Source organism: Haemaphysalis longicornis, unplaced genomic scaffold, assembly GCF_048455015.1.
Source record: "Haemaphysalis longicornis isolate Haplotype H1 unplaced genomic scaffold, Haemaphysalis longicornis Haplotype H1 scaffold_10, whole genome shotgun sequence".
NCBI classification, from domain to species: Eukaryota; Metazoa; Arthropoda; class Arachnida; order Ixodida; family Ixodidae; genus Haemaphysalis; species Haemaphysalis longicornis.
In genome coordinates this window covers 47,457,162-47,483,714 of record NW_027526204.1, presented here as the reverse complement: position 1 = coordinate 47,483,714, position 26,553 = coordinate 47,457,162, and the positions used below count along the sequence as shown (strand labels likewise).

At 48.3% G+C, this 26,553-nt stretch overlaps 1 protein-coding gene across 1 annotated transcript in view; it reads left to right on the top strand.

Moving 5' to 3' along the window:
- The first annotated feature begins 1,685 nt into the window (after positions 1-1,685).
- Pold1 (DNA polymerase delta 1, catalytic subunit) overlaps positions 1,686-26,553 on the top strand; it is a 94,525-nt gene continuing 69,657 nt past the window's right edge. The window contains exons 1-6 of the mRNA XM_077689335.1: positions 1,686-1,919; positions 5,547-5,796; positions 9,713-9,999; positions 11,875-11,968; positions 13,034-13,205; positions 25,050-25,288. Of these exons, the coding sequence (XP_077545461.1) occupies positions 5,592-5,796; positions 9,713-9,999; positions 11,875-11,968; positions 13,034-13,205; positions 25,050-25,288 (997 nt within the window). The 5' untranslated portion in view covers positions 1,686-1,919; positions 5,547-5,591. The remainder of the gene's footprint in view (positions 1,920-5,546; positions 5,797-9,712; positions 10,000-11,874; positions 11,969-13,033; positions 13,206-25,049; positions 25,289-26,553) is intronic.

The following is a 26,553-nucleotide window of genomic DNA, read 5'->3' as shown; positions in this document are numbered from 1 at the left end:
GCGCCACTGGCTCCCGCGTGAGGTGGCAGTCCCACGAAACGCGGCGGAGTTTGACAACTGAACCTATCTAGTAACGTTGGTCTAGCCCGGGACAGCGACACGATCGCCGGCCAGGTAATTTCCTCTTCCCTTTTCGCAGGCGAAGCAGCAAGCGGGCGCGGCCATCTCGAGCCGAACGGCTCCGGCCGCCGCCATCGGAGCAAGAAGCAGGGGGACCGGGGGTTCGAGGAATAAACCCCGCCATTGCTTGTGTTGGACGGTTGCATTTGTGTTGTCTGCCCCTCACGCCGGCCCGTATACACGGTCGCCGCGTGCGGTGGACCGTCCAAGTCACACCCACGCCACAAATAAAATCGGGTCGCACACATAGGCGGAGACTACGGGAGGGGGGCGGAAACACCGAGCCCCCTGCGGTGTTTCCCGGAGAGGGCTCTGCCCCCCCCCCCCCCCCCCCCCTCGGCGATGCTGATCCTTTCCCCCACTCTACTCCACCAAGCGCCATTACCAGTTGAAATTTCTTTTCAGTTGCCTCTACCTTTTCCCTGAACATTTTATTTGGGCTAAGCGCTTACTGAATTATTTAATTGGCGCAGACGCGGACAGCTTTCATATTTTACGTTTATTCCTTGGAATTATTACCATAGGAGGACAAGCGCACTTGAAGCATGTATGTATGTATGTATGTATGTATACACATAATGATGGGCACATTTTACCATCATCATCATGGGATGCAAGTCAAGGGGGGCGCCGAGACACCCCTGGGAAAATGAAAGCTCTCCGCCTATGGCCGCACATATTCCATTTATGCATGCAGCCGCACAAAATAGAAAGTAATCTAATTTCTCGAACCCGTGCTCCGTTTACTTGTTGGGGCACCTGTACATTATTTTGCATTTCAAAGGAATGCCGTACACGACATTGCATCGGCGATCGACAAATTGAGTCTGGTGCTTCACACCACACCCTTTCTTTGCAAATCACCTTTTCTGTACAGCTTATTGTAAATTCTAGGCATAAGCCTCCCTAATTTATTGTTGATGTATCACGGGATGTATATGTACCACGGGATGTATATACGCATCGGGAGATCTCCCGATGCGTATGCAACGTGATGTAAATGTATTACATATATATCACGTGGTGTATACGTCATGATTGTTATTGTGTAATGAACATTTCAGTTGATAGTCAGCGCTCGCGCTGTTGTTTTCCTCTCCTGTGTCCTGGTTTTGCGCGCTGTTTCACCACAAAGAAAAGGGAGACGGTACTTTCCAACTTTCAGCGATTTTAATTGATATCTGCTCTATTTATATGCCAGATGTCTCAGCGATTAACTTCAGTTGAAAGCAGTGCCTCTGTCCTTCCTGTCATCTTTGTTGCGCAGTGAACCAAAGAAAAGCCAATGACACTTGGCTTGCTCACAGTACTAAATCATACAAATGTCACTCACTCACTCACTCACTCACTCACTCACTCACTATCAGTAGCCTGAACACAATCTCGCATTCAAACTGAGCGCCAAAAAACAAATACAGCTAGAAAATTGTGTCGAGTTTCAAAAAGTTTTGCTGTATTACTCTAAACAAAAAATCATTCTGGGCGTAATATATTTTGTTTATGCAGGTGCAAAAACAAAAACTAGTAAAATAGTTGCAGTCCTTAGCGGGAGGCTGTACGGTGTAGCAGCAACACTGGGCAATTTCGCGCGCAAAATATTGCGCGCTGTGCGTGTGCCTGCATGTCGATTTGAACTGTTTAACCACGTGAAAGTGGTGTGATTTTCCTGTTCACACAGCGCAAATGAATCGGATAACCTAACGTCACGCAATCAACGTCGCCGGGGGGCAGTCAAACCTCCTAAAAACAACGATTTCTCAAGCCTCCCCCTACCATCAGTGGGCCGTTACGCTTGAAAGGTACGCTTGTCACTTCGCCTCCGCATATTTTACCGAAAACACTATGTTATAAACCTTATTTCACGCAGATCATCCATCCGTATCGCGTAAAAGTTTTCCTAGTATTTTAGCTTGCCGCGTACGGCTGCAAAAACGGTCTCGATGTATCTCCAGTTGTGACCAGCATCAAAAGTTGCCGGCAACTCCGCGCTGGCGTTTCGCTGCATACTCCACTGCAAAGAAGCTCATTTTAAAGACAGGTGTGCGCCGATTTTGTGTTTCCAATGTTCGTACATCTTTCGCCACAGTGTTCGGAAGTGAAGGTTCAAATGGTAGCGGTGCCGCGTTAACAGTTAGAAACCACGTCTGTGTGGAAAACTGCTCTATCTTGAGCGCTCGTAAGCGATCGGCTTGTTTGTTTCGCGGCCGATGTGGCTTGGCCGTGCAGAAAAATCTGTCCTTGTCCAACTGTGTCGCGATTAGCCAGCGATTTGCTCTCATTGGACCGCACGCACGCTTTGAATACCAATCGCATCAATGGCGTGGTGGTGAATGAAATGAAAGATATGCTGGCAATAATAATAATAATAATGCCTGTCTTACTGTCGCTTGCGGAAATTTTCGAATCCGGAGCGGAAATCCGTACGGTGCCTGTTTGAAGCTAATAATGAGTCACTGCATGAGTTTCACCTTGAGGAAAAGATCTTTGGCTTGCTAAACTAACGCATTTCTGGCGTTGTGGTGAAAATTACCTCTACTAGTTCAAATAGGTCTCGCCAGTGGATGCGGAAAGGAATATTTTGGTTGTTGACGCGACATTCTTAGGTTCCGCAACGTTTGCTTTCTTTGGGGCCCACAAACCCATTTCTAAGGGCTGCCGGGAACGTAGGTTTGAGAAAGAAGTTTGCTTTCACGTTGTTTGTGTGATTCGTTCACCCTTGTTTATGTCCACTTGCTCTTGACTTTTTGTGAGAGGTCAGTGCAGGGAATACGCGTGGAGTGTGGGATGCCAACGAATGTTGTGTGGGGAATGTGGAACATTTGGCTAGCCTGTTGTCGTAACACCCACAGAAGGCTTGTGCATGCAAGAGAAGGTACCAAGCTATGCCAAGTGGTATAGTCTTGGATGAGATGTGACTATACATGCATTTAGTGGTACAGTCCAACCCGCTTATAACGAACATTTCGGGAAACAAATCAATTCATTAGATCCATTTTTTTGCTATATCTGGACATAAAGTGTATGTGTACAGTAACAGGAAACGAAGGTTTGTTTGTTTTAGCCGGAATTTTGTTAAAACTGGGTTCACTATAAGGGGGCTATACTGTATATATGCATTTAGGGGCACATAATCTGTGTTATACGTGCCACGCTATTTCCTGTTGTCACAAATTTTGTGGACTTATTGTTAAAATCAAAGTTGGAGTGCTGTGGTCCACAAAGTGCACAGCCCACCTCACGAAGGCAGTTTCGTTCTTGTTAGCATAATAATGACAAAGAACTATGTGTAAGGAGCAGTGGTTTAGCTAATAACAGTGCTTATGCAATCCAAGGTTTGGGCTCCCTAAAGGCTTGTTAAAGGGACACAAGTGAGTTATAAACATTGCGGGATTACAAGTGCAAATCGTAGTCTGGAGGCCATGTTTTGACTACCCTTCACTGCGTTTACGCGACTTTATTCAGTAGAAAAATCAATTCGAAAGCTGTCCTCATCTCTGCATCTTCGCCCATTTTATGTGGCATTTTCGTGTGACGTCAGGAGAAAATGACTTGGCTTGACTGCGCTACTGTACGGCTCGCCGACGGGCCGACAGTCAGTCGGCCCAGCGTTTAGTCCGCCGGCCGCCGACGGGTCGTCGCAATTCGTTCACTCAGTTGAAACTAAGCCAGGACATGTTTGTGAATGGAATAATTTTGCCTTTCTTTAGTTCGTTAGTTTGTACACTGTATCAAGCTCGAAGTCCAGGTCGCTCCGCATAAGCTCTCCACAAGTGCACATGCGACGCTTCGCTGACTGGTATGCTTGTAGGAAAATCTAGGCCACTTGAAGGCGGGAGAAAAGTCAGCGAAGTCAATATAGGTACTAAGGAAATAAAATCAACCAAAACTTTTACCCCACAGCGTAAAACTAGGGTGCAGGAAGCACTTTTTTGCGCTAGGCGAACAAGCACAGCGGTCAGCAGCACGGCCACACATCTGCGAACGCTTTTCCGTCTAAGAAATGCAATTGCTAGACGTGAGATATGGTGGAAATTCGGGGTAAGCTTGCTGCAGGAGCGCTGTACAAGAAATAGTCATCTAAGCTGCTTGAAATGCTGAAACTAATTGAAATGTAAACAGGCTATACAATATATACTTTATATTTCTGCCGCTGACAGTGCTGGCTTCTGGCCGAGTGGTCTGGAGGGCTAGGTACCTGGTAGTGTGTGTTTTTATTTTTTTAGTTGATTTATTCATTTTCGGTCGATGTTTCCTATGCTGAATTCACCACTTTTGCGCTGTAACGTTCATTGCTCTACGAGTGAGTTCGCGGTACGCACGCCGACCGACACTGATGGGCTAGCGAGTTCTCGTTGGCGTGCTGTTGCCACAAGCACCGGCTGCTTGCGGGCAGTGGGCACAGGCCAGAATCAGCAGATCCTTGGCCTGGTGCGAACACGCTTTTTACGATACAGGCATGCGTGAGGCAAGCTCCTATATATGGGGGAAAAGCGCATGAGGTTTGAGCGTCTGCGGTGGCGCGGAGGGCGTTCATTCACTGCGTAGGCCTCGGCTAGTGATTGCCATAGAGTTGCTCACATATTGAGAAACTCTATGGTGATTGCTACGATTCCAAGCCATCCTGGTAGGCTTATCTGACACATTTTACAGCTGACAACATGGCAGAAGCACGGTATGGCGTTTATTGAGATATCGAGAATGCCCATCCAACGATAATGTCGATGTTGAGCTTATTGTTTCACAGAACCGAAACCGAAACTTGTTTGAATGCCAATCTTGGCCATCGCCCAATCACGTAGCACCTTTACCTGTTGTCACAGCTTTTAGTTGGTGCGGCCGTCACAGACCGCACATGGTAGTTTTTCTTCTTGGTGGCTTTATGTAATAATTACCGCCTTATGTCCTGGATAAACAATGAAAAGTGTGTGTATTTAAGCCAGTGACACAGTGCGAGCCAGAACAGTAGCTTGACAAATTCACTTCAGTGCCTCTTTAATTACAGCATTGATAAAGTTGTCCTAGATGAAGTTACACCATATAAGTGATTGGTAGATAAAGGGGTGCTAGATAAACATAAGGTAGATAAGATGACCTGTATCTTTCGTCTACACGCACGTCGTTCAGTGCAACAAAATCACGTAATTTAACAGTCTACCTGCCACGCTGGCTCTTTGGCTAAGGATGTGGTGGCTGCTTTTCAGACGGAGGCGAAAAGTGAAAATGCTCATGTGTTGAGATTTTGGGGCAGGTTAAAGATCCCCAGGTGGTCAAAAATTAATCCGGAGCCGTCCCCTATGGCATGCCTGGTAGCCCAGGTGGAGCCTTGGCACGTTAAACCCCACAATCAATCAAATTTGGCGTTCTATAGATGCACCTACGCACAATCAGGGCATACTCAGTGTCGTTTCCTTGCTCACACCTTGCAGGGTTCCCTATTCTCGGAGCGCCGGGATCGCAGCAGTGAGTCCGCGATGGACTACAAGCGCAAGCAGCAGCAGAAGGGCCGGCCAGGCCTCTCCTCGTCGCAGCAGGCGGGGGGATCGTCGAAGAAGCCGCGCCGCCAGTACGACGACGATGACGAGCCGATGGACTTTGAGGCGGAGCTGGCACTCATGGAGCAGCAGCTGAGCGAGGAGCAGGCCACGGATCCGGACTACGACTCCCAGGAGTCTGTTGGTGGGTTGTGGTGCAGTGTTGTTGGGGGGTGGTGCCGTCGTCTGCACAATGTTCTGCTTTGACATGGGGGTGGACTTGCCTTTGGGGACATGTATCATTCCCTCGTTGGTGGTTGCTTAAATCATGTGTAGTGCAGAAGTAGCTAATGGAAGAAAACGAAACATTTTTAAGCGAGGCTAAGGAGGAAATTTGAACTAGTTCATTACGTGATAATGGGGTGATATTGTTAGCACTGAAGGACAGAAGGCAAGATTGGAATAGACAGGACAAGCATTTGACGTCAACTAGTGTTGTTCAGGACTTGTGTTTGTCCTGTCTGTTGCTATGTTGTGTCTTGTCTGTCAGCACTACCAATATGTCCTCGTTAACACGTAACTTTGACAAAAGGAAGGGGGAAAAAAACTAAGATATTTGTACTGCATTATAAGATTTCTTACACAGCTTCATAACTGCGGCTACCACATTTAAGCAATTTTGTAGGATGCGTGAGATTGTTACTTTAGAGGCTGTGGTTTGTTCACATTTGAGAAAATAAATAATTTGCTGTTTGCTTAGTGTCAGAGCCTATCATCTCTGGTGTTCTGTAAACTGCCGCAAAGCATTTTCAGAATGTCATCCAACGGTAGGAGATCATTAAAAGGTATTGGTTTACTTTAATTGAATTCTTTTGAAAACTGTTGCTCTTTGGGTGACACAACAAATCTTCAAACTCAATTTTGCTTAGTTGTGCCTGTGTATTCAAACCCAGGGTTCAAATTGGGCTGCTGAATTGATCGAAACATTGCTGAGGCCCTGAAGACCCCTCATTTTAAGTTTTCAAACTTCATAGGCTCTGTTAAGCTGAACCTGCTTGAGCCAAAATCTGAGATAACTGGTACCAGAGGTAGTCAGTGGATGGTTTCTGATAACACCATATACGGAAATCCTTCTGATGTGAGCACATTTCGCCTGAATGCCTATTCAGACAAGATGTGCGCATCAGAAGGGATTAAAGCAATGGGCGTGTCTTAGCTCAGCCACGTAATTTTTTCGCTCTGTGGTCGAAGTGTTCTGTCGTGGACCGATTTCTGTTGCATCACCTGTGTCTGTTGCCCACATCATCATGTGCGGCAAGCAGACTTTTTAAAGCAAACCTTTAGTGTCCCCACTGATGCGGTTGTACACCAATACACCCTGCAGGAAAGCCGACTTTCTCTGACGATGGTGATGAATGATTGTGCATGAAGTGAAAGGAAAAACTGCCGGAATCGAACCTGGGTCGCTCGCGTTATGAAGTGGGCGAATATCTGATTACTCCATTTGGACACGGTCGAACCGGACGCCAAGCAGAAGGTAACGATTTGCACCGTTCACTCCAAACCGGAACGTTCGGCCTACGGAGCGCACACCAGAGAGTTGCTGTTGGTTTTCCAGAAAAGTGGTGCGTACCTCGATCCAGAGCAGCACATACTCGCAGTGTGGGATTGGCCGACCAAAGAATCCCTTGCAAGAAAGCTTCGTATCCAACCATCGTCGTTGTTAGACCGAGGGGTGCATCATTTTTTTTTTCTTATTTTTCTCCCGACTTCCTGAACAAGAAAATATTTTTTGGACGGGGCTTTTAGCTGTGCATACTTATCAGTCTAACCTGGTTTCTCAGAGGCAGGTTGTCTTGTTCTTCCTTTTTGATGTCTGGTTTCATGGTGAGTGTCACATGCCCCATCAGAAGATTGGCCTATCATCAGTGTTTCGACAAAAAAAAAGGGGGGGGGGGGGGGGGGAGTCTCACCTAACTATAGTGCACTGTGTAAAGAAGGTCTATAGCATAGAAAGCATTTTGTTGAAATGAAATAAAAGAGGGGAAAAAATTGAGTAATGTACTCGAATAAAAAGGAATTCTATAAGTTGTGAGGATAATTGAAACCAATTATAGTGGAAATTAATTAGACTTTTCCGTGAAGCTTAGAAAGGCAGAATTACCCTGAGTGCTTTCTGTTGGCTTGCCGTATTCTTTTTCCAGTAAGCTGGCCAAGCCTGGGTTATGCCTCTATACAAGTACTCAACATCAGATTGCACTACTAGAAGGACACAACAAAATCACTGCTTCCTGTTTTCCTCCTTTTCGTTTTCCCATTTTCTTGCCCTGTTTTCTTCTTATCACGTTCTTATCTCTTTCTCTCTTTTTTGTGCATTCCACTATATTATCGTCGATTAACTCCAGGCTGTGGCCAATTTCCCTGCTATGTGGTTATGTGGTCCACTGTCCGACAGTTGGCACGAGAAACGGCAAGATGGTTTCGCGGCAGCCACAACCCGTGGGAGTCGCAGTTTTCCACTGGTCTCGTGAGGATGGATTTGGAAGATTTTCTTAGATGTTCTTCACTCTCATAGTGCTTGCATCGTTGCATGGTGTTTGCAAAAGCGGAAGTTGCTTTTGCATGGTTTAAAGCATGTATGCACCGCACGTAAGACTGGCTCTCTGATTATTTTGCACGTGCATTTATTTGATTTATAATTCAGTGTAATTAGCAGCTTGATCAGAAACTCTAGGTGCTAAGCCAGCACTTGGGTAGTCTTAATAAGTGGTCTAGTTGGGGTTCTGGAAAACAGGAAACTGCAATTTTGGCTTCCGGAGCGAAAAGAAGCCGCGTGGCTAGCGAAGCTAAATAGGAGAGGAATCCTTCTAGCTACAGGTACTCAATATGCACCACTTCGAAAACTCCATGTAGGGGCCCCATGTATCAAAAACCAGTCTGCAGTTGGCCGGCCCTGTGCTGGGGACAAGCAAGGGGCAAATTGACTAGCCTGCAATCTGTTATCAAAAAGTTGGAGTACAGTAAAACGTCGTTACAAGAGACGCTCAAGGGACCCAGGAAACATGTCTCTTGTAACCAAGAATTCCAAAAACAGTGCGGGGTAGAACATGAGCACTTTGTTATACGTCAGTATCAAAGCGTATTCAGACGGGTCGACTATAAAATCCTCACTGTGGCCTCAGAAAGTGATTCATAGTAGTTTTAGGGACTGCAGATTGTATTAGCTTCCTCCCCAACATTTGTAGGTAAAGCACTTCACTTTGCAAGTGTTCCTGTTCTCACAGTACCGTTAAAGTGCTCTTAGACAATTGTCAGCCTCAACTGCCGACGCTTTCTGTCCTACAGTACCCTCGTCATCCTACTCCTCTGGGTCATCCTCTAGGGCACCATTTACTTGCATGCGGGTCACATTATCTGTAGGCTCCCCGAACACACAAGGTCCACATCTGCAGACACAAACTCGTTTCTGGAACCTCTGCGGTCTCCTGGATGCAGGCCTAAGCTTCATCTTCAGGGCACTTTTCCATGAGGTCCTTCATATAAAACCCCCATTTCATTGTGTGTCTTCTAATTAGTGAATAATTTACTCCAGGGACACAAAAAAGTTGCTTAGTAACAGAGTGTTTATTGTAACCATGTCTCTTGTATGCAATGTTGCTAACATGGTGAACATAGGAGAACCAACCAAACCATTCTCAAATATCTTAAAAGTGAGTGCCTCTTGTAACAGTGTCTCTTGTAACAAGGTTCTACTGTAGTGTGCTGCCATAGTGTTTGCTGCCATAAGGCACAAAAGAGAAACTGTGGAACCATAAGCAAATATACTTAATGTTTCCTAATTTGAAGAGCCAGCTTCATTTTATTATGTGGTGTTGCTAAGTAAATGTTTAGCGAAGTTCAGTTCTTGCCCCCTAGATGCCGAGTGCACTTGCCCGTGGGTATAAACGAAGCAGTGGTGCTTGTGCCACCCAGATTGTGAAGCAGATCGTCACAACTGGTGTATATTGAAGAATTCTGGTTCTGTGTTGATGTCACTTCACTTTTAGCGTGTTTACGACTATCTTTATGTCTCGGAGAGTCCAGTGTGATACGTTATCTCTCCTTTGTTGCTGCTGACACAGCAGGGCCTGACGACGTGTGCACGAGTGTTCGGTGGGCCCGTCCGCCTCTTCCCCCATGGGACGCCAAGTCCCAGAGCCTGGAGTTCCAGCAGCTGGACCTGGACCACTACCTGGGCGAACCGCTGCCGGGCATGCCCGGCATGAGCCGGGGCCCCATCCCCATCGTACGCATGTTTGGTGTCACGGACAGTGGCCACAGCGTGCTATGCCACGTGCACGGCTTCCTGCCCTACTTCTACGTAGAGGCACCCTCCGGATTCCGCCGGGAGCACTGCTGGGCCTTTCGGGTGAGGGAGCACCCCTCCACGCTGCTTTTGACAGCGAAGCTGTGCATGGTTTCTGCGCGTGGCGTGGGCAGATAAATCAGGGTAGACTGAAAATTTTTTGCACCCGAGAGTTTTAGTGTATCGTGTTTTCTTCTTGAAGGGTCAAAGTTTTTGCCGGTGTTGTTCCCATCCAGCTTGAAAAGCTCTCGGAGCGGCATTTTGGCCAGTGTCTTTCACGTCTGAGCACGCTCATCACTGGTTGCCGGTTACGTGTGCATGGATTTGTGGGGGTGGAGGGAGTGGCTGTGAATACGCAGGCAAGCTTCATAGGCTCGTTGATGTCATGCCCGTTGTGCTGGTGGGAGATTTAAACGCGGACGTCTTGCGCACTGGTGCAACTTCACTGATGTCCTCAGGGGTCAAGCGGTTTGGGTTGGTGTGTTACACGGACAGTAATTCGCGTGGGAGGTGGGGCGCAAGAGGACAGCCGTTGTGTTTGTCCGCTAGAATAAGGTGGAGTCCTTCAAAGTTCCATTCAGCTCAATCACTAATGGCAAACAACCGTGTTTTGTTTCGTGCACTTTTTGCACTGCGCCAGCTTTGCTAATCATTCACCTTCACAGAGTGGAAGGGCACTAATTTTTTTGTTTTTGTTTTGGAGGCAGCAATCTTTTTTTGGGCTACCCCTAAATGTGAAAATTTTTGTCTCTCTGTCTGTATGCCGCTCAATTTGACTGCCTGTGCAAAAGACAGCTGAGAGAATGCTTTAACGTGAACTATATTCAGGCACGGCCATTCCAAATTGCTGAAACTCTTGGCACGGCTTAGACGTGTCCACGTTACTCAGCTCAAATGATGAAAGGTTATGAAGCGAGGTTATGAAAACTCACATGTGCGAGGCAAAGCACGGGCACATGACTGATAGCACCAGCTTTCTTTTATATATTACGACAGCTGATCGAAAAAAAAAAAAAAAAGACAATGTGCTACAACTCGTGCCAAAGAGAGGAGTGATAAAGACAAGCATTAAAACAAGAGGTCTTAGCTTGAGCGTCTTCAAGCATAATAAAAAACTCTACAAAAAATGCATACTATACCAACAGGTGGCATGCAAGCAGTTCAAACTCAGGAAAATTGAATAAGACTTAATGTATTTCTTTCGCATTTACATTGGAAGTGGGGAGGAGGGAGTGGGGGGGGGGGAGCACTAGTGTAAGGGGGAAAAAAAAAGGGAAAAGAATATATGTTTCCTAAAGAATGAAAACAACCTAAATAAAAAACAGGAACAACCCTGCACCAGCTAGGCTATAGCAGGTTAATGCTGATTAGAAAAATAAAACAACAAAAAGCTGAGGCTTCGAAATCTTTTTGAAGTAAAGCCAATGGGTTACTGAAAAATAAAAAACTAATCTCAAGGCAAACACTTGGTCGTGTCCGGAAATTGCCAGGCAGCGGTCGGCTGTCAGATCTTTGTGAAGATACTGAAGATGCCTGCTTGGCATTTATATTGGGAAGCGAAGGTGGGAGGGGAGGGCAGCAGTGCGATGGGGGGAGGGGAGAGAGGAGGTTGTGTGCCAGAGGCAGCAACAGACTAACGTTTTTCATTAACACTTGCAGACAATCAAGCAGATACGTTGGCCAAACATTTCTTTTCTCGTAAGGACAGGTCTGACTCGCTTCATTTCAGCTGCGAGCCCTCGCCTGGTGAGAGCTGAACACAAAGGAGCAACAATGTGGGCCATGGAAACAACTCTTGCATGACAAATAGCTGCCCTGTGCAGGAATGAGGCAGTGGGGCTGTTTCACCACACGCCTGTGTCCGCGTTTGATACCCGTGGCGATTCTCGTAGGCATTCCCTGAGGCATTTACCCCGTGGTTCTCTCCCCCCTCTGCAGGACGCCCTGAACAGGGCCGTGTTGAAGGACATGCGGTCGAACAAGAACAGCCTGGCAGACACGGTCGTCGGCGTCGACATGGTCATGAAGCAGAGTGGGTCTCGTGTTTCTCTCTACTAGGATACATCTTGCGAGGTTGTTGATTGCGTAACAAGTGACCTTCAGCTGTACCTTTGTTTCTTATTGCTTCGCTCTTTTGGAGCCCCCTGGCTGTGGTACCTAATGACTGGGTGAGAATAAAGCAGCGGCTTCGCCTGCTCTTCATCGGCCACTTCTGCCTGGGCTGTCTACGTGCGCCATTCAACGCAAGCGAAGGATGAATCCAATCTCATAGTAGACATAGCTGGACAGCGGGCGGCAAATCCCAGGAAAAGGCAAACTTTCAAGAAACAGTGTGTGCATAGTCATTGCTTTCACTCTCGTCTCGTGTTAGATAGGGGACCTTTTCTTTTGTACTCCTGACTTGTCCCAGGGTGACCGCCTTCCAGTTGTCCTCCCAGCCGGTCCTTCCAGTCTTGTTTCACCTGTGCTTTGTAAGAAGGATTGAAGGTGGTCTCTTGTTCTACTGTTGACGAGAGAGTGCCTCTGTGGTTTAACTAGCTGATAAAATTGGCTCGCCCAAGGGAAGTGGGGGGCAGAAACTTCAGTCTACAGTGACATGGTTCGTTACTTGGTTCCTTGAAGGACTATTCAACTAGAAAGGGGAAGGGGAGCACGCTGTCGTGCAAAAGGAAAGGGCAGAAGAAGGATACAAGTACAAGTTCAACAACCAACATGGTAGTGAAAATACTGTGTTTAGTCTAATCTAGGCCAACCCAGGTTCTGAGCTGAACCCCAGAAGTCAGAAGGCCAGGAAATAATAATAAAAAAAAAATCCCTCAAATGTAACTGCCCCGTTCTTTTCTGTTCGTTCTGGTTATCTAACGGATGTTTCAGCACTTCTGTTTACTGTAAACTGTTCCATTTGATATAAACTGCTCGGCTTACTCCAAACTATTCTGCTTACTGTAATCTGATCACTTAAGGTGAACTGTTCTGTCTACTGTAAACTGCTATAACATAAACTGCTCTGCTTGCTGCAAGCTATTCTGCTGACTGTAAACCGTCCCACTTACTGTACACTGTTCCGCTTGCCACAATCCCCTCTTCCACTGTGCAGGCATCTACGGCTACAACAGCAAAGGCAAGACGCCTTTCCTCAAGGTGACCATGGTGCTCCCTCGGCTGATCGCCCCGGCGAAGCGGCTCCTGGAGACGGGCAGCGTGTCGGTGGATCCCTACGGGTCGCCCAGCTACCGCATCTTCGAGAGCAACGTCGACTTCGAGATCAGGTCAGAAAGGTTTCGGGGGGCAGGGGGATGTGGAGAATAGAAAAAAAATTTACCATCGCTTTTTCAAGAAAGTGTAGAGAAGTGCGAAAGCTAAAAGTATGTCCAACGTTTGCTGAAAGTGCACCCACTCAATCATCAAACCTTCAAAAACTCAAATCGCAAACGAAAAACGAACCCATGCGACAATTTTTTGTGCACCAACTAAACGCATCTACAAACAGTCTAACTGTATACTGATACGTGGCTTATGGGATTGTACTCCTTACTATTGCACTCCTTCTTCATGTTGGATGCGTGTATTGTTTTATCTAGAACTGTTTCTTCTTTTTTTTTTTGCAATTTTCAAGTACCGTATTTATTCGAATATAGGTCGACCTTTTTTTTCCGAAAATGTGCTTAAAAATTGAGGGTCGACCTATAATCGTGACCGAAGAACCTCGTCATGATCAAAAATGGCGGGCGCAACGAGCGATCCGTTTCTCCGTCGCGCCCGGCGCTCCTCAATTTGAGGCGGCAGCGCGGAGCATCTAGAACAAAGACAGGCAAGAAAATAAAGGAAAAAATAACAAAACAATCAGCGTAAGAAAACCACCCACAGTCACTGCCGGCTATCGCGCATTACCTGCGGCCGAACCGGACACGAGCGAGCTTACGTACTGGCTAGAGAGCCAGATTGGCTTGGCTTGGTGTCTTTGGCTTGGCTAGGTGACTTTCGCCACCTAGCGTAGCCACCTCGTGAACGGAACGGCGTTGCCTGCTTCGCTCGCTGTCTCTACTATCTCCCGTTCTCCGTTTCATGCGCTTTCTTTGTGTTTGCTTCGTTGTGATTTCCGCACACAACGTTTTTCTCGTGCGCATTTCGCGATGTCACGTCGGACTTTAAGCGGCGGGTGATCCTGTTTGCTGAGAACTTGAACAACTGCGCTGATCAGGGGATGGCGGAAACAGCGGGACGAACTTTTTGCTTGTAGGGGACTGCGTCGTGCGTTTCGTGGTGGGAGGCACGATGCTCTCGAGAAAAAACTCCGGCTGCACGTGGAAGAGAAGCGTGCGAAAGGACACCGAGTGTCCTGCGAAGATATTCAGACCAAAGCTCAACAGTTAGCGCTGCGAGGCGGGATTGGCCGTTCAGCCTTCAAAGCCAGTCGGGGGCGGGGGTGGGTAATTAACTGCGGCGCATGCGGCGCAAGTTCTGACGACGACGCATTGTGTGGCTCCGACCAGTGAGGTGACCGCGTTGTAAATAAATGGGAGTTTTAAAAAGTTTCCTCAAGTTTTTTTCTTAAAAGTATGGGTCGACCTATAATCGAATATATTATTTTTTTTTTCGGCGACTTCAATTTTTAGGGGGTCGACCTATATTCGTGCTCGACCTATTTTCGAATAAATACGGTAAGCATTTTGACACAATGGAAGCGCGGTTTCATCATGTGTAGAGCTGGTTGACCAACAGGTCTATGAGGAAACGATAAGTTTTTAGATGCGACGCTCAGAGCATCTCTTGTCGGCGGCCCTGTCCTTCCTGCGTGCATCCGTTGTTGTCCGCAGCCTTTCCATTCTCTTGCGAGGGGCATTGGATTGGATTGGATTGGCTTGGCTTGGATTGGATTTGGATTTGGATTGGATTAAAGTGGATTGTGTTGGATTGTGTTGCGTCATAGCCGCGGCAGACGCACTGGCGCCGGCGCGTGCCCAGCTGAGAACGAACACTCCCTCTCAACATCTGCAGGCGTGCGGCCCAGCGCACTCTCACTCCGCCGGTGGGCGGCGCTGCGCGCGGTGCTGCGCATGTGCAGTACTCTCTCTCTCCGCGGTCTCCTCTCCTTCGGGCATGCTGCGCATATAACCGGTGTGCCGTTCTCCGGCGGCCTTTCGGTCGACGGTTGCTCTCCGCTTGCGCTTGAACCCCCCTCAGCATTGCATCACACCAGGGTTCCCGCGAGGGGAGGTGGGCGTAATTTTTTTGACAGGATACCACTGGTCCCTCTATTAAAGTTTTTGCTTTTAAAAAAATTTTAAAATCGGCCTATGTTGCGTTCAGCTTGCGAGTTTGCACCAATATTTTCTGTTGACCACACCGCTGCCGTTGCTAAGATGATTCTTTGGGGCTGCTTAAGGAACTTTTTTCCTTGTTCTGTCTGTTGAGAGCTTGGCTAGTGTAGGAAAGGTGAAATTGGTCCTGGAGCACAAAACATTTGCGGGCCTTAGATGTTCAAAAAGCAAGTGTTTTTTTTTAGCTCTGGTGTTTTTTTATGAGCCAACATTTTTGAGGAGCTTTGCTCTTAGTCACAGTACATAGCAGGTGCCAGCGGTCGCACACCGAAAAGACATTCCAGTCACATTTATAAAACGGCAATGCCTGATTTCTGTTGATAGGGGGCTTCAGCTGTGAGCTAAAAGCGAATGGCTGGCCACTGGATGTCAGTTTGTAGAGTATCTCAAATTGGCCAGCATATAACAAACTGTTTGCCAGCAAAGTTTGTTTTCAATTCTCACTTAGTGGGAATGTTGGAGGTCCAGAGGTGTATCTCTTTTCAGCCGTCTGTTCTGACGAAGTATGTTGCTGTTTTGTTGTCACTTTTTTTTTTTTTTTTGAGAAATCTATGCAAGATTGGTCTCAAGGAGGCTTTGCTTCTCGAAATGTCTTTGCTGCTTGATGGCTCCTTGTCAGTCAAAGCTTGCCAGCCACAGTTATTGCGAATCAGGAGGGGGCAGTGGATTGCCGGTATAAGTTGTGGCAGCTGAAGCATAGTAGTGACACTGAACATTAGCAGGTGTTTTCCAAAATGTGTATTTTTCACTTAGCAAGGAGTACTGTTGGGCAAGTTGGTAGGACATCATTAGAATACTATAGCGCAAAGAACGGGAACGAAGACAAGAAAGACGACGGGACGAGCGCTAACTTCCAACTGAACAGCCTCCCCGTGAGAGCGAAAAGAAAAAGGTAGCGGTTGTACCGTACATTCACGGCTTGTTGCACGGATTAAAGAAGATTGCTAACCATGTGAACATGAGGGTAAACCTTAGTGCTCCCCACAAGCTTGTGAACATCGCTAAGGCGACAACTAAGACAGGTGTGAATAACTTGGGGTGCCATACAAACCACCGTGTGCCGTACGTTCCGTGCACTGAGCGTGTCATGTATCATATACCACTAACTTGCGGGTCATCCTACGTCGGTCAAGCCGGCAGGTGTTTGAATGACCGGTTGAGGGAGCACAATAACAATGTTCGAAATGGCAAGGAGGGTTTTCTGGCCCTTCATTGCAAGGATTGCCCACGTAAGTGCAAACCACAGCTTGACAAGTGCACAGTGATAGGAAGAAGTGGCAATGAAACTACGCGGGAGATAATTGAAGCACTTGAAATTGGGCGGTTGGGCAGTAAATGTGTCAGCAAGACTTCAATAACGTTGTCACAAAAAGAAATTAGGTTCCTTTCCAACACATGTACTTCGGGTGTGACATGAAGAAGTATCTGTATAGATTAGGACACGTGCGTGATGTGTGTGAGGTGGCAGAGTGTTGTAACTTATTTGTATCTTTTTGTGTCTGAGGTGAATGTTTTGGTTTTGTGGTGGTACATATAAAAGGTGCAAGTTTTCCGGATTAAAATTTCAGTTGGAAGTTAGCGCTCGTCCCGTCATCTTTCTCGTCTTCGTTCCCGTTCTTCGCGCTATAGTATTCTAATGGGGTATTTTTCAGCCCAAAGGGAATTTCTCACCCTTTTATGCTTGTCATGGAATCTTCGGGTGGTTGTAAATGCGAAATTAATCATTTGACCGGGTTTCATCACTCCGTGGGAAAGATTTGTTGCCACTAAAAGTAAAAAAACCTCACAGTTGTGTGGCAGGACCATCCAAGAAAATGTGCCGCCTAAAGCCGAAAGGCTGCTCTATCGCGTTGTGAAGGCACCACGAGTGGTGGCACTTTTTTTTTTCTATTTGAGTAACTTTTGTGCACAGATTATCATTTATTGCTTCAGAAGTGGTCTTTGAAGGGTTCATGTACAAAAAGCATGCTCTCGAGTTCTTTTGCCGTTACCCTTTGTTTGTTTTTTCCCAAGGTATAGCGAGATTTTATCCATTTTTTTTTAAATCTGGATGCAAATTTTGATTTTGTACAGTCTTTTGCTGGAATTGTTGGTGAAGCAAGTTTATCAAATGTTAATGGAAAGGCAACTCAATCATCTACACTTGAGTATCTGCAATGTATACTAACGCCATATAGGCAGCAAAAAAAAAAATAAAAAATAAAGAAAAGGTTGCATAGATAGCATGTGGTAGTGTTAAACCTCGATATAACGAAGTCGTAAAAATCGGCACTATGCTTCGTTATGAAATTTCGTTGCATTGAAATTTGGTACCTACCAAAGCAATCACTCCTTTATTTCCTCTGGAAGTAGTCCGTGACCTTCTTTCACCCGCACCCGCTTGTCACTGGCATCCATGTTGATGCACAGAAGAGCCGGGATACGCAGCTTACTCTGCTTACCGCCATGGCACCGATCCCCTTTCAGTGCTAGCGTCCTATTCGGCAGCATCTGATAAAAAAAACCTGTTTCGTCCGCATTTTAGACTTCCGATGGCTGGTATCGCGTGAATATTTTCGGCATTTCCTTCTCCAGCCAAGTAGCGGCTTCAGGCGTGTCGGCCGATGTTGACCGGCCACATTTTGCAGAGCTGAGAATCACGTCCTTAGCTTTTAAAATTGTTGACAGCGTACTTTGTGATATCGCGAAACGAGCTGCAACGTCTCTCTTCTTTTTCCCTTTCGAAACGGCTTCCAGGATCGCCGCTTTTTGCTCAAGCGAAATAGCTTTCCGCTTACAGCCCCTCATGGCGGCGTTGCACGCGGGAAACAAAAGCGGCGAGAGAACGCACCAGGCGATGCGAAGGCACGAGAAAGAGGGAGGCCACTTTGGGTCTTTGGGTCGCAGCAAAGGAGCATGGGGGGAGGAGGTATGCAGCGTCGCGGCGGCTCGGCCGGATCCTGCACCGGGTGAATGATCGACTCGCGGAGACGGCGTAGGCGTTGCTTCGCTACGATTCGTTAGATTTGAAACTTCAGCCATCGAGAGTCCTGATTGGAGCGATTGAAACTTCTCGGGGCTCAAACGAACTTGCGGGGGTATAGAAACCCGCCCGGAGGCACTTATGACTTATCGTCGGCATTCTTCGGCAACACTTTTCGGAGGCACTGAGTGGAGAGGTGCTGTCGCCTTTGTGCGAGCCACATAACGTTTGCTTACCCTTGTACATACTGCATATAAATGTTGCTTCAACTTTTCGTCGACTCGAGAACTTCCTTGCTCTGCTCTATGCCGCGTCGATAGCAGACGGATCAAGGCAACGTCGCTACACCGGTGGCTGCGCTCGGATGGCCAGTCGCAAGAGTAGTGGCTGCGGTGGGCGGGCCCAGTCCTAACAGCGGAGACAGTGTCAGGATGGCTGATACATAACCAACATCGGAGACAAGCTGGGATGTGAGTGGCAACCTTGGTGGCTGCGGTGGGATGCCCATTTGCAACAGCAGGAGGACTTCGCTGCTTCTCCTTTGCTTGCCGCGCGCCCCGGGAGGCCCAGCCGCGTGCGTTACCCAAGTCGCTCGCGCTGCCAACGCTTTCCACTCAAACGTCGTCACGGGGAAATTGTCCTTGTGGACAAATTTTCTTCCAGTTCAGAGACTTCGTTGTAATGAAATTACAGCAACATTTGCTTCGTTATACAGTTAAACCTCGATGTAACGAAGTCGGTAAAATTCGTAATTTACTTCGTTACATTGAAATTTCGCTACATTGAAATTCGCGGTTATAATGAAGAATTCATCCCGTGAAGCGTTTCCTGAAAAAGAAAACGTGGCGCGCATACACGACCGGCGCACTGTTTCTGTTTCTATCGGTGCTTAATCGTCTACGTGGGCATCAGCGTGATCCGCATGGAGCGTTTTCTTCCTTCAAAAACGCGCCCCGCAAGCCACAGGCGCGCTGACGCAGCCGCGGAGACCACCCGCGCGATGCGGGTAGCTCCAGTGACCGATTCTAACCGCTCGCTCAAACGCAACTCGAGGGGCAAACGAGAGGGGCATGCGAGAAAAAAAACGGATAACGTGGACGATATTTTCACTGTAAAACGTCATACGCGCCGCTTACGAGAGCGCCCATCAAATATCCTCCGCGGCGGTAAGCCTTGTCGTCTAGCCAGCCGGCATCCCCGGGCGCTTCGAAGCTCCCGCCATAGGGTGCGCGCCTCCCCATTGACGAAACCATGGCAAAACTGGTCCGCTCCTCCCACTGCCGCGCGCAGCGCGAGTCGCTTCCCGCCGCCGGCACGCAATCGCGGACGCCGGTGTGGAAAAAAAAAAAACGCGCGTGCAAGGCTTATAAAGATTCACAAATGCTTGCTGGGACGATGAAACCCAACAAGCATGAGCGAACTCGAACGAAGTGCAAAGCGGCGGTATGCGGCGGCGGCGGCGGCGGCAACGCCAGAGGCGATTAGGCTTACCACCGCGGAGGATATTTGATGGGCGCTTTCGCAAGCGGCGCGTGTCAGGTTTTACAATGAAAAGTTCGCCCACGTTATCCGCTTTTTTTCTCGCCTGCCCCTCTCATTTGCCCCTCGAGTTGCGTTTCAGCGAGCGGTTAGAAGCGGTCGCTGGAGCTACCCGCATCGCGCGGGTGGTCTCTGCGGCTGCGTCAGCGCGCCTGTGGCTTGTGGGGCGCGTTTTGCGTTTTTTCAGGGAGAAAACGCTGCGTGCGGTTCACGCTGATGCCGATTAAGCTTCGACAGAAACAGTGCGCCAGCCGTGTATGCACGTCACGCAGTTTGTAGGCAAGGGGCTTACTCAGACTCCGTGGCTGGCTGCATCCGCGGCATTGGGCGACCCGTGTCGCCGTTCGCGTTTTATTGGGACCCCATTTCGGCGCTTGCGTCTCCCCAAATCTACTTCTACAACTTAAATTTCGTTCCTAGTTCTCTATGAAACTAAGTTACATTGAAATTCCGGCAAACGGGACTTCGTTACACAGAGGGTGAAAATACATGGTGTGCATACACTTGAAGTTACAAAAAATTCCGTGGTTCGTTACATCGAGGGTTTCGTTACATTGAAGTTCGTTACATCGAGGTTTAACTGTATCAAGATAAAATATACATGGTTTCCAATGGGAAGTAAGTTGTGTGTGCCTTGTAACTTCGTTATATTAAGAATTTCGTTATATTGAAGTTCGTTATATCGAGGTTTAACTGTAGTTGAATCACACTTATTGAACGGCTAGTACTGTATGTGGAGAAACTGCTGCAAGTTTTTTTCACCTTCCATTGGGCATGCTCAACGACTCTGAGCTAAGAGAATGGTCAAAGCCCGCTGCAGTGACTTGGTGGTCAAGGTGTTGTGCTGTCGAACCCAAGGATGGGGCTTTGGTCTTGGCCGTGGCACTTGCTTTTCCTTGGCTGCAAAAAAAAGAAAAAAAGAAAACTGTGTGTGTGTGTGTGGGGGGGGGGGGGGGGGGATGCCTCTGTGTCAAAATATCTGTGCAAGTTAAAGATTCCTGTGAAGCTCAAAGTTATTTGAAATATGCCTGGCACTACAACGCATGTCATAGCCAACATGTAGCTTTGACATTTAAAACCAAAATGTGAAGAAAATGTTACAAGCTTAACGCACTTCTTCAGACGCAAGTAAACAAAATGAATGACTAGCATTGCATTTTCTTGGATACCTTTGCTTGTTTACAGTTCAGTTTTGTAGGAGTCACAGTGCTGCCACTCCTGCGCCAAATGCGCCAATTTGCGCCAAATGAGGTATCCTGCGCCATCCTGATACAAAAACCACGATTTTGCAAGCAAGTGCGCCAAAAGTGCGCCAAAATTTGTGTTGCGCAAATCGCGTGCAGCCTGTTACAAGCACTACTTCACAGTGGTCTCTAGACATGTATAACTAATTCGGGTTGATAACTTGAACTCCCTAGCACCCGTCATCGTGTTTGCCGCGGCGAGTTTGGTTGGCGCCGTCACTGTACCGCCGATACAGTGTTTTCGTCTAGCATGTCATTGCAGCGCTGGCGTACCGCAGTTAAAAACTTTCCTTCTTGCTGTAGTTTCCAATAATTCCTGCTATAAACAATAGGTAGTTTTAGGTGGCGTTTATTGCCGGCCCTCTCCGCTCCGGGAGCCAATGGGAGCGCCGTTTCGCGGCATGCGTGACGCGCTCGGCTGCAAGCTCTCGCTTCGCTTGTTGGGCTCGCGGAGGGGACTGCCGCAAGTGAAGCGGGCTGTGAAGAACGGCCAGTCCCTCAAAAGCATGAACCTCATGGAGCGTTTTCTGCTCGCGAAAACGCGCCGTGTAAGCACCCATACGCTGCGCGCGGCGCGGCAACATGGCGGCGGCTTCGGCCGCGAAGTGGTGTGGGAGCTCGAGCGACCACTTTTAAGCGCTGTCTAAAACATCGCTCAAGGCACGCACGAAGTTGCTTGTGTGGTAAAGGAGCTTATAATGTGGGCGAAATCGGTACTTTAAAACATCATCCGCGTCGCTAGTGAAAGCGTCCATGCAATACCTGCCGGGGTGGTAAGCCTAAAAACCGCCGACGGAGCCAGCCGGCCGTGACCAGGCTGTCTCGAGCGCTTCAAAACCGCCGCCATGAGGCACGCGCCTCCCCATTGGGGCAAGTCGCCAGGCTCCTCCCACTGCCGCGCGCGACGCGCCCCATTTTCTGAGCGTGGCAGAAACTGCCGCGTGCATGGAATCGTCGACGCGGGCGTGAAAAAATCGCACGCGCAACGCCGAAGCGCATGAATCGCATGCAAAAGCTCCATGCACGTTTCTCGTGAACATTTCCAGCTAGCGTGGAAATACGCACGAGGACTGATAGCAAGCGCCTGCATCTAATAAAATGAAAAAGTAAAACATGAGGGCTTGCCTCAACAATTAATAAACTAGAGGCGCGTTGTTTTTTTGCTAGGCAGGTTTGTCGAAGCCTTTCAAAATTCATTATCGTGTTGCAGGTTGTCTTTTATCCACACCAGAAAGTAACTAAATACCTTGCAAATTATGTTTTGTTGCATTTTTGCGATTGCGTGGATACTTAGGGGATTTAATTGCATCAAACTTCTGGCGACTTCTAGCGACTGTTTCGAAGTAAGTGGAAAAAAAATCCCATTTCCCCAGGAATGCCAGGTTGGGCTATAAAGAGCCTAATTTGGCTACGTTTTTTTTTTGGTTGTAGAAATTTTCTTTATTGGCTATTTGGCTATTCTTGGGCTATAGGGAGAGCTGACTGTGAAAGCTATTTTTAATGCATGTTCGAGCCTGCCAACTATGAAGCGTTTTCAGTGACTTCTTGAAAAAGTCTTTCCCTGGTAGGGACAAGGAGACCATTATTCTTCAGCTGTGTCGTCCATTTGTGATCGCATGTGCAGGGGTGAGACAGCTGCGCATATTGCGCCTTTCTGATACAATTCCATTTTCCTGCGCCAAGCTGCTCCAAAAGCACGAAAATGGCGAAAATTGCGCCAAACTGCTCCAGAAGAGCCTCAAGGGCACCGATTTTGATGCTCATGTCAGTTTCGGCGGGGACAAAAGCCTCCCGCATCTCGGTCACCGCTTTTATCGTAGGTCAATCGCAAACACAGAAATGGCACAAATAGAAAGACTGAAACGAAGCAAGCGATAACTTCTAAAACTCGATTCGCTTTCCGTCCGGGTTCGCAGAAACGGCCTTGTCGATTAGGCATCGCTGTGGTAACAAACATGGCCGCCGCCTGATCTGGCTGCTACCAATGCGCCCAGTGCGTATCGCCGATATTTTCCCTGGTTTATTTTACGCTATCAGCTGAGTTCCAGTCTATTCATTCTATCTGTTGTGGCTCTGAACAGTGACGTTAACGCAAGGATATGGTTTGAGATTGGTGCCAGTTTACGGGAAGTTGGGCGGCTCGAAAAAAAGTTCATTGAAAAGTTCATTGCCTACGTTCAAAAAGTTCGGCGTGGTTTGTCTTTGAGTGAGAAACGCGGTGCGCGCGTCTATAATCGGGTTCGTGAAGTGAATTTTTTGGCTTGTTGTGCTGTTGTAAAATGTTGAGGTGTTGCTGTGCTTCGAAGCGCGATCGCGAGCCTCGCAGATGGAACGGTCGACACGAAAGTTGCGGGCTGTGGTGCGGCGCCGCGACCTGTTCAGGCAGCGCCCAATAGCTGAAAAACTACACGGTGCAAGAACGCGACTATAACACTTGATGTATGCAAAATGATATTTAATGCCAAAATCTAGGTGGCTAAACATTAACGCTACTCAAATGACCATAGGGTGAACCTGCGCCCCGGGGACTGAAACGGGTAGGCTGGTTGGGCTATGCGACAGTTAGCTCGAAGCTGCTCAACTGTTGCCGTGACTACAGTCGTTCGTACAACACAGCCTGGGATTACAAAAATTATAATTTTAGCATTAAAACAGCAAAAAAAAAACGCCACAATTGCGGAGCCCTTAAATTTGATAAGAGTTTTAGCAGTCTGTCTGTTCCGTCGTGTACGTAGTTACCGTGCTCACCGGGACTCGTCTGGGCACTTGGGCATTCGTAGCCGTAGGGGGATTAGTTGCCCGCGCCTCCTCGCCCTTCCGCGCGCGCAGGCGCAGACCGGTGCGGTCAACCCGGTAACAAAGTAACCAACAGAACAGACGGACTGCTAAAACTCTCTAATGTTAACGGCAGTTTTGTTGTCAGTGTTGAGTGCAGGCGCAACACAATATCACCATTTAGGAAAAAGGTAGTGCAGTTAGTACTTTGTGATACTCTTAAAAACTGTTTCAGGTAAGGCTGTTTGAGTGTTCTGCGTATTCAAAACTGATTGAAATGTGCACTTGACCCTGCAAATTGCTGAAATAATGATTTTTTAAGCTCACAAGACGATGTATTAAATGTCCCTAACTGCTCCAAATCAAGATTCTTCTGCTCCAAAATCGAAATTTTGCTGCTCCGAAAACTGCTCACAAATCTGTTTGGGCTGTCTCACCCCTGCATGTGTGAAAATCACCTTGAAGCCCATTCAATGGCGACCTCCACATCAATTACTGGACGATACTGGTCAATTTTTAGTGCTGAGAGATGCTTTGGACACATCTAGCAGTTGATGTTTAGTTGCTCCAAGATGCTCCAAAACTGACATTTAGGTGCTCCAAATTGCTCCAAAATTAATAATTTACTGATACAAAAATTGCTCCAAACCACCGTTCATCAGTGGCACCACTGGAGTCAATATCCGCGAGATTTCGGTGTACGCGTTTCCTGAAAAGTGTAACAGACCTCTTGTGGTGCGAGGGAATGACATGAATGACTGGCTTTGCATTTTCTTTGAATACGTGTGCCTATTTAGTTTTGAATGATCTGAGTGTCTTTTTGCTAGCACGAGGAGTCTGTATCACCGACATTCCACCATATAGGTGGTATTCGTTGAAAAGTTTAACGGTCAATTTCTTCGCCTGGCAACACTGGAAACGACCACAGACATGGCCGATGCACCACGGACATGGCGTGGCTTGGGCCACTGCGACCGCACGCCGGAGAAAAAAATGCCGGCATGCACCGTCTACTACGTTTGAACCCGATTCTCAACGGTTGTGAAAACAGAGATGTTATAATCGCACTCACATTGGACTTGAGGCAATACTTTGCGTTCGTTGAGGTAGAGTTTGTAACGTGAAACACAGTCATGTCTTCCACAGCCATGCTTAGCATGGACAAGTGCCGCCATCCTGCGGAGCCCGATGTAATGAGTGGCGACGCACTCACACGGTTGCCTGCATGCGCACCTCGCCAGTGAATACAAGCAATGCCTTTCCCGTGTCCAGGTTCATGGTGGACTCGCACGTGGTGGGTTGCTGCTGGATCGAGCTGCCCAAGGGCAAGTACACCGTGCGGGACACGGCAGACAGCAAGGGTGGCCGGTGTCCCGGGCGGACGTCGCGGGTGCAGCTCGAGGTGGACGTGGCCTGGGACGACCTGGTGGCGCACGCACCCGAGGGCACCTGGGCGCGCGTCGCACCCCTGCGCATCCTCAGCTTCGACATCGAGTGCGCCGGACGCAAGGGTGTGTTGTCTCTTCATTACGGGGGCTGATCGAACGTTTGACATTCACTTTGAACCGAGTGGCAGTGGTTGGAAAATGGTGACATGGTTAAACAGCGTTTGAAGATGAGCACGATAGAAGAAGAGGTACAGTTAAACCTCGATGTAACGAACTTCAATGTAACGAAACCCTCGATGTAACGAGCACGGAATTTTTCGTAACTTCAAGTGTATGCACACCATGTATTTTCACCCTCTCTGTAACGAAGTCCCGTTTGCCGGAATTTCAATGTAACAAAGTTTCATGGAGAACTAGGCACGAAATTTAAATTGTAGAGGTATATTTTGGGAGACGCAAGCGCCAAAATGGGGTCTCAATAAAACGCGAACGGCAACACTGGCCGCCCAATGCCGCGGATGCAGCGAGCCCCTTGCCTACAAACTGTGTGGCGTGCATACACGGCTGGCGCAGTGTTTCTGTTTCTGTCGGAGCTTAATCGTCTACGCGGGCATCAGCGTGAACCGCATGGAGCGTTTTCTCCCCGCAAAAACTCAAAACGCGCCCCGCAAGCCACAGGCGCGCTGACACAGCCACGGAGACCACCCGCGCTATGGGTAGCTCCAGCGACCGCTTCCAACCGCTCGCTGAAACGCAACTCAAGGGGCAAATGAGAGGGGCCCGCGAGAAAAAAAAAGCGGATAACGTTGGCGAAATTTTCACAGTAAAACGTCATGCGCGCCGCTTACGAAAGCGTCCATCAAACATCCTCCGCGGTGGTAAGCCTAATCGCCTCTTGCGGGGCCGCCGCCGCCGCATGCCGCCGTTTTGCCCTTCGTTCGAGTTCGCTCATGCTTGTTGGGTTTCATCGTTACAGCAAGCATTTGTGAATCTTTATGAGCCTTGTGCGCGCGTTTTTTTCACACCCGCGTCCGCGTTTGCGCGCCGGCGGCGGCTTCTGCGCCAGGAAGTGACTCGCGCTGCACGCGGCAGTGGGAGGAGCCTGACCAGTTTCGCCAATGGGGAGGCGCGCACCCTACGGCGGGAGCTTCGAAACGCTCGGGCATGCCGAGGATATTTGATGGGCGCTTTCGTAAGCGGCGCGTATGACGCTTTACAGTGAAAATTTCGCCCACGTTATCCGCTTTTTTTCTCGCATGCCCCTCTCGTTTGCCCCTCGAGTTCCGTTTCAGCGAGCGGAAGCGGTCGCTGGAGCTACTCACATCGCGCGGGTTGTCTCCGCGGCTGCGTCAGCGCGCCTGTGGCTTGCGGGGTGCGCTTTTGCGGGG